Genomic DNA, 12,078 nt, shown 5'->3' on the forward strand with positions numbered 1-12,078 from the left:
ATGTTAAACAATCCATCAAGCTGCCAAAGGAAAGTATAACTGCACACCTGTCATTAGATTCAGTCTTGCTGTGTGTCCTCTCATAGCCAGGGGAGTAGGTGTAGCTTTCCCAGTCCTCGGGCGCGGAGCCCCGATCAGCTGCACTGGGCCAGCGGCCAACGGTTAATGAGCCGTTTGGAACTGGGAAAGCCAGACCCAGACTGGCCAGGTTGCTGTGGCTCCTCTGGAAGGACTGGATGCCTTTCAGGCTGTCAGGGCGGCGCGGCGCCTCATCACTGGCCCAGTCAAACCTGTCCTCAGATTCTGCCAACCCCACACTGCCCTCTGCTAGACTGTCCACTTCCGCCGCCTCGTCCCGCTCCTCCTCCACACTGATGGACGGGGTGCGCAGGGCAGTTCCCTCCCCCGCATCTTTGGAGTCGCAGATCGTCTTGGCTGATTCACAGCTGCTCAGGAGCTGCTCGTCACCTCCAGCCTTCTTGAGGGTCTCTGTGCTACCGAGAGTTTGCTGAGAGTTTAGGGAGACACTGTCTCCCTCGCCCGGTTCGCTTGAGCTGCCGTGTCCGAGTCGAGGTGTATGCAGGGGCGAGGAGTACGGAGATGGAGCCAGACTAGGAGGCCGTAGTGACTGATCATCACCTCCAGGCTCAGGGGAAGGAGCGTGCAAATTACCTTGAAAAAGCAACAGAACACCTCAGATTTAACACAGTTTTAAACTCACAAATGAAGGCGACATGAAAGGTTATTACATTACTAGGCTTGTTTAAAAGTGGATATATACATACATACATACATACATACACACACAATGTATATATATATATATATATATATATATATATATATATATATATATATATATATATATATATATATATATATATATACTTATAATATAATATATTAAACATATTGTTAAAGTGTTGAGATATCTCCAAGTTCCTGCTTAGCTCAGTAAGAAACCATAAACAGAAGGGTTACATAAACATACACACATTTTACATTTACATTTCAAATAGCAGTTTTGTATTTAAAAAGCTGTATATTAAGATTATATACAGGACTGTCTCAGAAAATTAGAATATTGTGATAAAGTCCTTTATTTTCTGTAATGCAAAAATGTCATACTTTCTGGATTCATTACAAATCAACTGAAATATTGCAAGCCTTTTATTATTTTAATATTGCTGATCATGGCTTACAGCTTAAGAAAACTCAAATATCCTATCTCAAAAAATTTGAATATTCTGGGAATCTTAATCTTAAACTGTAAGCCATAATCAGCAATATTAAAATAATAAAAAGGCTTGCAATATTTCAGTTGATTTGTAATGAATCCAGAATGTATGACATTTTTTTTTCTTTTTTTTTTTAAATTGCATTACAGAAAATAAAGAACTTTATCATAATATTCTAATTTTCTGAGACAGTCCTGTAGTCGTGCATAAACAACCTGCTCCATGGTCAGAGACTTGAGCTAGGTTTGACATGATTTCAAACTAAAACAAAGATGTTTACATAAAAAGAATGCAAACATCTGATGTGTAATTAAATTGCTGGATAGACATATAAACACTGGCAACTATGAGAGGCTCTATTAGAGCTACAGATGGCTACAGCTGTACAAATTCCTTTTTTTTTTTTTTAAGTTAAACAGGAAGATGGAGACAATTCAACAAACACTTGCACCCTAATACCCAACCATCAGCTTTTTCACAGACATGCTGATGTTTTCATTAGGTACTTAGAATAAACCTGTGTGACGGCAATTCTGTTGAGACAGAAGATCGAGCCAATGAATAAGTAAACTCATTTGTAAGATGCATCGTAAAAAAGACCTTTTCAATTTATAATGTCAATCTTAGCAATAAGCCTAAGATTTGTGTTTAATTATCTCCGGCGTCGTCTGTTGGGAGTACATTAGGGTCAGTGCTACACAGCTGAAGTAGATGTACCTTCGTGGGAAGCATCAGCGAAAACAGTCGGGGACAGTGACATCACAGAGCTGCTGGCAGACTTGCCTCCACTGTTGGAGTGTCTCAAGTACATAATGGACTGCACCTTCTCCTGGTACAGCTTCCCATCTGACAAAGAGGCAAGAGAAGAGCTCAGTGCATTAAGCTAATGGTACTTTGATACAGAGCTGCTTTGTTCAGATGCACCGCTTCCTCACCTATGTGCAGCGAGAAGTAAAAGCTGGATGGAGTGTGGCAGACGTAGGTGTTGGTTGGTGGGTGGACAGCCAGCAGGAAGTTACAGATTAGTCTGAGCAGATCCATGTCTGGAGGAGACCCAAGTACTTCCTGGATTATTTTAATGAAGGACAGACAGACTTCCTGAGGGATGGCAGTCAGATGCTCGTCCCGGTGCTCCTTAAGAAAAAACACTGTTCTTAGTAACAATCTATGACACGGGGATGGTTATCTGAACACCTTGCTGAATGGTGAGCTACCTGTAACACCTGGCATGTCAGCAGGAAGCGATGCACCACTTCAGCATTGAGGAACTGACGGATGTTGAAGACCTGATGGGGGTGGTGCACCCTGATGAGGATCTCTAAGGCAGCGAGCAGCGTCTCCCACACACCACACTAACAGGTACAACACAAACAAATAATTTATACAGATGTGGACATCTTAAATCATTTATGTTTCTCCTCAAACCTTGAAATTGTTTCATTAAGTCAAATCAGAGTAAATATTCATCTAAACCAGGGGTGTCAAACTCATTTTGCTTGGCGGGCCGGATTTGACCAATTTTTTTCTCGCGGGCCGCACGCTCAAAATAACCAAAACGGCGCGAAAATGTTTTTTCTAATTCTTTTTGTTTTACTGTTGTTATCTAATCCAATATCAGTTTAGTTAATTTTAAAGAAAATATGCACTTTGTTTACACTCTAATTATGTAAAATGTATTTCTTCAGGATCTTTTCTTGAAATTTCTCGTTTTTTTTTCAAATTATGTAAGATACTTTTAATATCATTTTACAAAGATAAACAGAAACAAGTATGTTTTTTTTATATTTCGCTTTTTTATAGGGAAATTTAATTAAAAGCTAAATCTTTCTTATTACATTCGAGTGTTTCTTTGTGATTTTTCCAGTACAATTAAGTGTATTTATTTTTAAAAATTTGCGTGGATATTTACGCCAGTGTGCCGAAAAAGTCAGCAACTTCTTTTTTAACTGTTTTACTTTGTCACTATCCTCGTATTCAAAACTGAAATTCTCAGAATAAATATCTTCTATCATCTTTTTTTAGCAGTGATATTTTTCCTGCGAAAATATATAATAGTAGTCAGTTCATAAAAATAAACAACCGTCTACAAAGAAATAAAATCGGCAAATGCATTCTAGAAAACTAAAAAAATGTCAAACTGCTCTCTTTGTGGAATAACGATGGATTTGTAAAAGAAATATATTATCGGATATGCTGCGATTCATGGCAATTATTTATGCCTTCCTTTTTAGGTTTTGTGCGTTGGAAACTTCTCACGGGCCGCATGAAAATCTCTCTCGGGCCCCACGCGGGCCGCGGGCCGCACATTTTTGACACCCCTGATCTAAACCTTTAAAAACATGGGAAAGATAACAGGGTTTTGGGCTTTTTCTTTGTTTATTAGGAATAATTATTAATAAATTAACACATTTTTCAAGCAACCAGACACAATGAAAGCCACTGAAGTAACTCCACAGCTACCACTTTCTGTTCTGCTTTTATTCTTTCCAACTATATATGTGGTTATATACTGGAGTTAATATGCAGCCAGTTGCATGGGGAATATTTACTTGCAAAGGGAAGAATAGGTTCAGTAAAACAGAGCAAATACCAAACTTCAAAATCTATAGGAGACGACCTCAGAAGGTGCAAGCTGAAGTGTTTGTCTGCCCCCACACAGCACGCTGAACTAAACATCACTGAAGATTTGTGGCCCATCTTCACAACAGCAGTGCATGCAGGACAGGTCGGGAATCACACTGATTGAAAGCCAATACACTGTAAGTGTTTACCTCAGCCTTGGCCCAGATCTTCCAGTCCAGCAGAATGTCCGAGAGAAGCCTTATATCCTGAACCACAGCCACCGACTCGGTGTCCAGTCGGAACTGACCGTCGTCCCCCAGGAAGAGGATGGATCCACTGCAGCAACCGTCCAGTAACGTCTAGAATGACAAAATGTGGCAGAAAAGGTCACTTTTCTAGTGTTTCCATAATAATACACAGAGCGCTGTTCATCCAAAACAGGCATATACCGAAACATAAAGAGGATCCCTACTGATGAACCAAAAACAGGGAGAAAAATCAATGAATTCTCAATCAAACTCCTGCAGAGCTCATCAATCAATCAAAATGGATGGCATTTCTCTCAGAGCAGACTTGTCTGTATTGATCACAGTCCATCATTTGAGGCCAGTGTCACTGCAGTAGTCATGAATCTTAGGTCCTTTATGGCTCAGGTTGTGAGAGGTGAACTAGAAGCGTGCAGTATTACACACAGCTAACTGGATGTCACGATCTACTTAAAGGGGAACACTGAAGTCCTCTGGAGAGAAGCAGGAGAACGATGTCATACTGTACATAGCATGAATTGAAAAGCTTTACATGGGGAGGAAAGAAGAGTAGACACTAGGGCTGTTCGATTAATCGATTTTAAATCGTAATCGCGATTATGTAATTAGAACGATGTTAAAATGTGAAAATCGTAAAATCGATTTTTCACTTTTTTTTTTTTTTGTTTACCTTTTACCTTTTACCAAATTAATGATTGATGGAAATACCTCTCAATACCTGCGACAAGTGCCCCATCGGAGAGGCTCTTTAGTGTAGGAGGGGGTGTTGTAACACGCCACCGGGCATCCCTCAAGCCAGATGCGGTAGACCGGCTCGTGTTCCTTGCAAAAAACTTGCAAATGTGAATAGCAAATGTAATGACTGACATTACACACCTCTACCTCCTTCATGGGTTGCATTATTATTTAGCATGCAAAGACCCAGTTTAGTTTAATTAGAAAATGTCTTGTTTTATTTAATTGGAAATATAACTTACTGTATGTTTGCAAGTGCTGATTTGCTGATTTTTTTTTCAGAGATAAAACTTTATATTTTATTATATTTTTTAAAACTTTTTTTCAACTTATTTTACAGAGTTTTGCACTTTATTCATTCATTTTTGGTTTAATAAGAGCAAAGTTTACACTTAAAGCCCAATGGGGCAAATGTTCAATAAAAAAACAGCATATTTGAAATCATTTCTTTGCCTTTTGTCAATTCACAAAATAATCGTAATCGTAAATCGGATTTTGAGAGAAAAAAATAGAGATTTTATTTTTGGGCAAAATCGAACAGCCCTAGTAGACACAGCATGTTGCTTTTTCATACAGTAGTACAGGATATGGGAGTCTAAAGTGAAAGGGGCAATGAGAGGTGCTGCGTGAGTGTGCAGGCACTCAGTGCTTCATCAAATCAGACAGAATCCATTTCAGCACACAGCCATCACACAACTCTATTACAGTCATAGTCAGAGTGTCAAGTAACAGCAGGGTCATCGACACTGGCTCAGAGAGGCACCGCTGCCTCAGGATGGATCACATCCATGACAGGAAAATGGAAAAAGAACAAAAAAAAAGAAAAAGAAAAGAGCAATGTTGAATATTTCTTTACTTCATAGGTCAGCTCTTGTAGCAGAAGCTGCAGGAGGTGAAGAGAGCAAAGAGTTCGAGACGTGACTCACTTTCAGTATATGATATCCTACGATGCATTTGGACTTGATGAGGACCTGATGGATCATAGAGTAACCATGGTAACAGTCCATTTCGTGGATGCGGTGTTGGTTAAATTTGCAGAGAGAGAGCAGGACTTGTAGAGCGAGAGCCTGGGTCTTCTCACAGTCACTCAGCTCCACCGTCTGGACGCCCCAGAGCCCCCCAGAGATCAGAAAAAAATCAATTTCTACAATAACTGAGGTTACACTCATTTATACTAATACTTTTCATACATTACAAAAGTAACACAATAAAATTAGACTTTCAGAATTAGATTAATAACTTTGTAAATACAGAATCAAAAGGGAGGTAATTAATTAAAAAATATACACCTTTGTCATTTCGCTTAAATTTTGGTTCCGAAATGTTTATATTCTTTATTCAAAGTAACTATCCTCCAGTGGAGTAACTGTAATGCATCGCCATTATAAAATGTGAGGAACACAATATAGAAATTTCGTATATTTCCTAATATTTAATTTTTTAACCCTTGTGTTGTCTTCGGGTCAAGGAAGGAGGAGAAGAAGGGAGGAAAGAAGGAAGAATGAAAAGAAGGAAAGAAAGAAGGAAGGAAGGGAGAAAATAAGGACGGGAGGAAGGAAGGAAGGACGGAAGGAAGGAAGGAAGGAAGGAAGGAAGGAAGGAAGGAAGGAAGGAAGGAAGGAAGGAAGGAAGGAAGGAAGGAAGGAAGGAGAGAGCAGGAGGAAAGAAGGAAGGAAGGAAGAATGAAAAGGAAGGGGGAAAGAAGGAAGGGAAGAAAGATGGAAGGGAGAAAAGAAGGAAGGAAGGAAGGAAGGAAGGAAGGAAGGAAGGAAGGAAGGAAGGAAGGAAGGAAGGAAGGAAGGAAGGAAGGAAGGAAGGGAAAAAAACAAGGAAGGAAGGGAGAAAAGAGGAAGGGAAGAAGGAAGGAAAGAGCAGGAGGAAGGAAGGAAGGAAGGAAGGAAGGAAGGAAGGAAGGAAGGAAGGAAGGAAGGAAGGAAGGAAGGAAGGAAGGAAGGAAGGAAGGAAGGAAGGAAGGGAAAAAAAACAAGGAAAGAAGGAAGGAAGGGAGAAAAGAGGAAGGGAAGAAGGAAGGAAAGAGCAGGAGGAAGGAAGGAAGGAAGGAAGGAAGGAAGGAAGGAAGGAAGGAAGGAAGGAAGGAAGGAAGGAAGGAAGGAAGGAAGGAAGGAAGGAAGGAAGGAAGGAAGGAAGAAAGAAAAGAGGAATGAAGAAGGAAGGAGAGAGCAGTAGGAAAGAAGGATAGGAGAATTAGGTCATTTTGACCCAAAGACAGCACAAGGGTTAAGACATATGGTCACTGAGGCTTCTGCCTGCAGAGCTTCACCAAAACTATAAATCATCCTACCTGCGCAAACAGGAAGACAAACGTTCCCGTTCCTCCGATGTTATGCAGGACGCTCTGCAGGCTTTGGATTTCAGTGGGGCGGAGAGCTCTGAGAGCGTTGGGTTCCAGGGAAACACTCTGCACCTCTTTGGAGCTGAAGGGCCGCTGGGTGATGACGGTCTTGGCCGTACCTCGCAGTCTGATTACAGGCTCGTAGATCGTGTAAACTCTTGGACTGCTGGGGGCATACACTACTGCCAAGCTCTCCTGTGTAGAAACACAAAGCATCTTTTAGCATTTTCAGACATTTAAGTAGTCTGTTATAATATGTTTCATAATTGCAATTGTCATAAGTGCAATTCTGAACCCTTATGTTTTAATCGAAATCTCCACCTAGCCACTGCAAAAGAGTGGTGGCTTGACGTGGTGAGAAATGAGAAGTTGGAGAGAATGGCTAAAATTATCTATTCTTTTCATTTTTTAATCAGCACAACCATCATCAATCAAGCCATTAGTATTTAATGAAGAAAAAAACTCATCTCAGCCCCATTGAAATAGCTTCAGCTTAACTTTAATAGCTCTTTTGCATTTATGGAATACTACTTCCTGTTATGTAATATAGTTTATCAAGGCTAACAGAAATAGCACATCGCTCAGATACAATGAAATTAAGCAATAAATGAAACAGAGGAGGGTTTTGATATGCAGAACAGAAGACTTGCATCAGAAGTTCAAGTATCAGATAACATCTGACATTCAGAAACTGTGTAACAGATGAAGAAAAGACAGTACAACTTTCATTTTTCCAACGCTAACTAATTACACTGTGAGTGGTGATGGTAAAAAGGACTTACAACCAAAGACGTTGTGTCTAGATCTTTGTTTGTCATCAGAATCTCTCTGACATGTTCACACTTCAGACCTTCCTGAGTGACAAATTTGGAGAAAGAGCCAGCAGGCTTGCCGTACTTGCAGGGCATGATGGAAGTGAGGTCAGGCCCGCTGGAGTACAGGAAGAAAGCCTCCTCAGATCCTATTCTCGCCCCTAATACGAGCAGGCAAACAAACATTAGAAAGGAAAACATTACAGGAGTCAAACAGTTTTAACTTACACATCTTCTCTCAAATGGCCAATATATTCTGCCAGAGGTAAACGCACTGTTTATTGGTCGTTTGTAAATGAAAGAAGTTTAAATTTGACTTTGAATCAAGAGCATGACTCAATTATTATAACTATTACATTTATTTTCCAGCTAGTAAGAGGTAATTAGTTCACAAATAGTGAGACATTTGATGTGCCATGTTACAGTACATCTTGTTTCATGTATTTTTAAAATCTTGGAATTCCAGTCTCACTTTAATGAGAAGAAACTCCCGGTCACACCGAAGCCTGTCTAAATACATCAGCTGGGTTCACAGGTTGAGGTTGCTGAGATGCAAGCCATTCACAGCTAATTTAGGCCAACAAGGGCAGCCTTCAGTGACACTTCCAGCAGAATGCTGGGAATCCAGAGCCTGTCACACATCACACCAGGCACAGCCTTGTACAGCTTACCAAATGCACATGTAGCACAAACCGTTTATGCACAGTTCTGCAAATGATGTGTGTAAGAAAGAAGCCGTGGTACTGCCGGCCAGAAGAACCAAGGATACATGAAGTTCTGAAAGATTAAAGCCGGCTGTACTTGCATGCAGAGTAGGATGATAAGGGCTGGGATCTAAAGTCTGAAATAGGAATGGGCGATATTTCACCGTTCACGATATACTGTCAAAAAAATTCCTCACAATAAGAATTTGTCATCTCGCGGTAAAAACAATAAATTCCCGTTGATGTTTTTGTGTAAAGCTGATTTATAGTTCTGCGTTAAATCCACGCACAATGTATGTGAAGGAAGGAAGGAAGGAAGGAAGGAAGGAAGGAAGGAAGGAAGGAAGGAAGGAAGGAAGGAAGGAAGGAAGGAAGGAAGGAAGGAGAGAGCAGGAGGAAAGAAGGAAGGAAGGGAAAAAAGAAGCAAGGAAGGAAGGAAGGAAGGAAGGATGGAAGGAAGGAAGGAAGGAAGAAAACATGGAAATAAGGAAGGAAGGAAGAAAACATGGAAATAAGGAAGGAAGGGAGAAAAGAAGGAAGGAAGGAAATGAGCCTGAAAGAAAGGAAGGAAGGAAGGAAATGAGCCTGAAAGAAAGAAAGAAAGAAAGAAAGAAAGAAAGAAAGAAAGAAAGAAAGAAAGAAAGAAAGAAAGAAAGAAAGAAAGAAAGAAAGAAAGAAAGAAAGAAAGAAAGAAAAATTCCCATTGATGACGTTTAGTAGCATTTAGTATACTTTTAGAGCAGTGATTTGGGGGCTCCAAAGGTGGAGATGAATTGGTATTTTTTTTTAATCGTCATTTTTATCGTTATGGGGATAAATGCCAGAAATTGTCGTGATACGTTTTTTAGTCCATACCGCCCATCCCTAGTCTGAAAGCTTGCGGATACATGATTTTAGTCAGAATAATATGACAGGACTTCTACCGTTGAAGAGGAGCACAGTGCCCATGCTCCAGCGTCCACCCTGCTTCGTCAGCTCCTCAGAGGACAGCGCACAGTGGCCCAGCATGCAGAAGGTTTTGTTGCTGTCAGATGATAGACTGGGTTTCCTGGGTAGGGTGTAGTCCAAAGAAACCTCACATTTCCTAAAGAAAACATTTTTTTTTTTTTTAAAGTTAATTTCATTTTCGTCAATTCACCAGAGCAACCTAATCAAATCGAACACAAATTGTGCCAGGCTCTCTCACCAGATGCCACACACCCACACACACACGGCCGTGGATGCTCTTCTTGCCCTCTGGCTGCTGGCTGTAAGTGAGACTGAGATGCTGCCATTGCCCTCGTTGGAGCAGTCCCTCACCAGAATCTGCCTGCGCCAACAGCCCTGCTTTTATCTCATCATTCGGGTCTATACAAATCCTGTGAGGAGACCACAGTTCAACAGAAGGCCCGTAAGCTACCGACAGCAATAGCAGTTCTTCATATATACTGTGGCGTACGCTGGAGCTCACCTGAATACAAGCGAGCCGGTAGAGAAGTCTGACCACACTTGGAGCATTAGAGCCTTGGAGCCCATGGAAAGAACATGAGTGAGGTCTTCCTCTCCTGATCTTGTTGCAGACTTATGTGAGCCATTGGGCAACTCAGTTGAAGGAGCGTTACTTTCTTCTGGAAAACAACCAGGGTCTTAAAACACCTTAATGTTTATCAACATTATGCAAAAATACTAAATCAGCATCTCACCCTTGTTTCTGTCCCCGTCCTTCTCCTCCTGTTCTGGCAGTCTGAGCCACATTGAAGCACTAAAGCCGCTGGCCATATGGGGCCAGCAGTTCTGCCCCACTAGTGGCAGGTGGAGAGGGGCCATGTGCCAGGGAGAGGAACGGATGTGGCTCGGCCGGTACTCGGCATCGCCCTCCTTGCGACCAGGAGACAGTTTGCCCTTCCACAGCATCCCGACACTTTTCCCTCCGGCGGCACAGTTCTGTCTGGAGCCGGGGGACAACCCCCCTGGCGCCGACGCCTCGAGGATTATTGGAAAGGTCAGAAAGTGAAGAGGCTCCACACTCATGTTGGCTTTGATGATTTGTAATACACCCTTCAATAAAATGTCCTGGAACAAAGTAAATAAGAAAGAAAGAAAGTTAGGATAACTCTCCAAATTAGTTACAAATGAAAACGAACAATGAAGCAAGACACATCGCTTCTTGTTGCACCATCGTTCTCACACGGTTAAAAATAAGTCTTCCTTTCAGAAAAGTAGCACTTGGAGACAATGTGATAATGATTTCTGCCGTCAGATGCAGGTTAAACACAGACGCGTGCTAATGAGTTAAAGCATCACGTCTGTTCTGCACACTCGAGTATTAATGTTAACTGCATGCAGTATAAATGCAGGTAAAGGGAGCCTTATGTGCCGACGCGTTTTAAATAAACACAAAGTGAGAAAAAGTGTGCGACAGGAAGAACTTTGAAATAAAATAAACATCTACAACATGAATGTAAGTAAAGAGGGCAACATTTACAGCAGGAGGGTTCTTTTCCAGGAAGAGGCGGATCAACAGAGCCAGCTCCTCCGCTGTTACTCGCTGGCTCACCATGGCAACAAGCAGCTCCACAAGCACAGTCTGGCAATCTGAATATAGACCAATAAAGAGCAGATGACACAAGCAATTTTTATCCACTGTGGTGAGCGCCCAAATACCAAAGACAATAAAAAACAACCACTACTTGCAAACAAGTAACTCGGGTAAAGAATTTAATCTAATACATAAAAAAAAAAAAAAAATCCCATCTCATCTCGGGAAACTACTTGAAAATAATTGGGTACAGAAGTTTCGAAGGATTACTAAGAGTAGCTAAACTAAACATGATGTTTTAGGCCCAAAGGCCAAGTTTAGATGTCATGAGAAGGAAAACTAAACAAGCTCAAGAACACTGTGCCTATTTTTCCCCACAAAGATGATACTCCTAAAAAACATCTGGTAATGTCGGTTAAAAAAAATAAGCCTGATAAACCGACCTGTAAGGGAGGGGTCTGTTTGACTGAGGATGTTGTAAAAGCCACGTAGGATAGTTTTAACTCCTCCCTGTAAAAAGCAGAACAAGGTGTAATTTAAATATTTTTAGCACAGCTCAACAGTGAAACACGAGAGGAAATAAGACTAACACGAAGAGAAAGAAGCCTGACCTGTTCATAGAGCAAGGCAGCATTGTGGTGGTTGGCATGCACTGCACCCAGCAGGCTGTAAAACACGTGGCTCACAACCTCCAGGTCAGGGGAGCCGGAGGCGAGAAGCTGGAGCTCCATTGTGCAGATCTCAGGGAACACCAGCACGCCACACCCAGGCCTGTCCGCCATCGCTGAAAACTCCTGCAACCCAGCTGACTCCACCTTCCCTCCTAAGAGAGCAACCACAGGCAGCGGGGAAAGATCAGAGACACACCAAAACACCAGCGCACAGGCATG

At 41.5% G+C, this 12,078-nt stretch overlaps 1 protein-coding gene across 1 annotated transcript in view; it reads right to left on the bottom strand.

Annotated features, from left to right (window-relative positions):
• lyst (lysosomal trafficking regulator) overlaps window positions 1-12,078 on the bottom strand; it is an 85,796-nt gene that overhangs the window by 28,436 nt on the left and 45,282 nt on the right. Inside the window, 16 exon segments of the mRNA XM_061745876.1 lie at window positions 48-672; window positions 1,956-2,084; window positions 2,174-2,372; window positions 2,453-2,590; window positions 4,010-4,159; window positions 5,728-5,901; window positions 7,104-7,349; window positions 7,937-8,127; window positions 9,594-9,754; window positions 9,857-9,877; window positions 9,879-10,028; window positions 10,121-10,277; window positions 10,353-10,722; window positions 11,135-11,244; window positions 11,632-11,698; window positions 11,800-12,011. Of these exon segments, the coding sequence (XP_061601860.1) occupies window positions 48-672; window positions 1,956-2,084; window positions 2,174-2,372; window positions 2,453-2,590; window positions 4,010-4,159; window positions 5,728-5,901; window positions 7,104-7,349; window positions 7,937-8,127; window positions 9,594-9,754; window positions 9,857-9,877; window positions 9,879-10,028; window positions 10,121-10,277; window positions 10,353-10,722; window positions 11,135-11,244; window positions 11,632-11,698; window positions 11,800-12,011 (3,100 nt within the window).

This window comes from Cololabis saira, chromosome 17 (assembly GCF_033807715.1).
Source record: "Cololabis saira isolate AMF1-May2022 chromosome 17, fColSai1.1, whole genome shotgun sequence".
Lineage (NCBI taxonomy): Eukaryota > Metazoa > Chordata > Actinopteri > Beloniformes > Belonidae > Cololabis > Cololabis saira.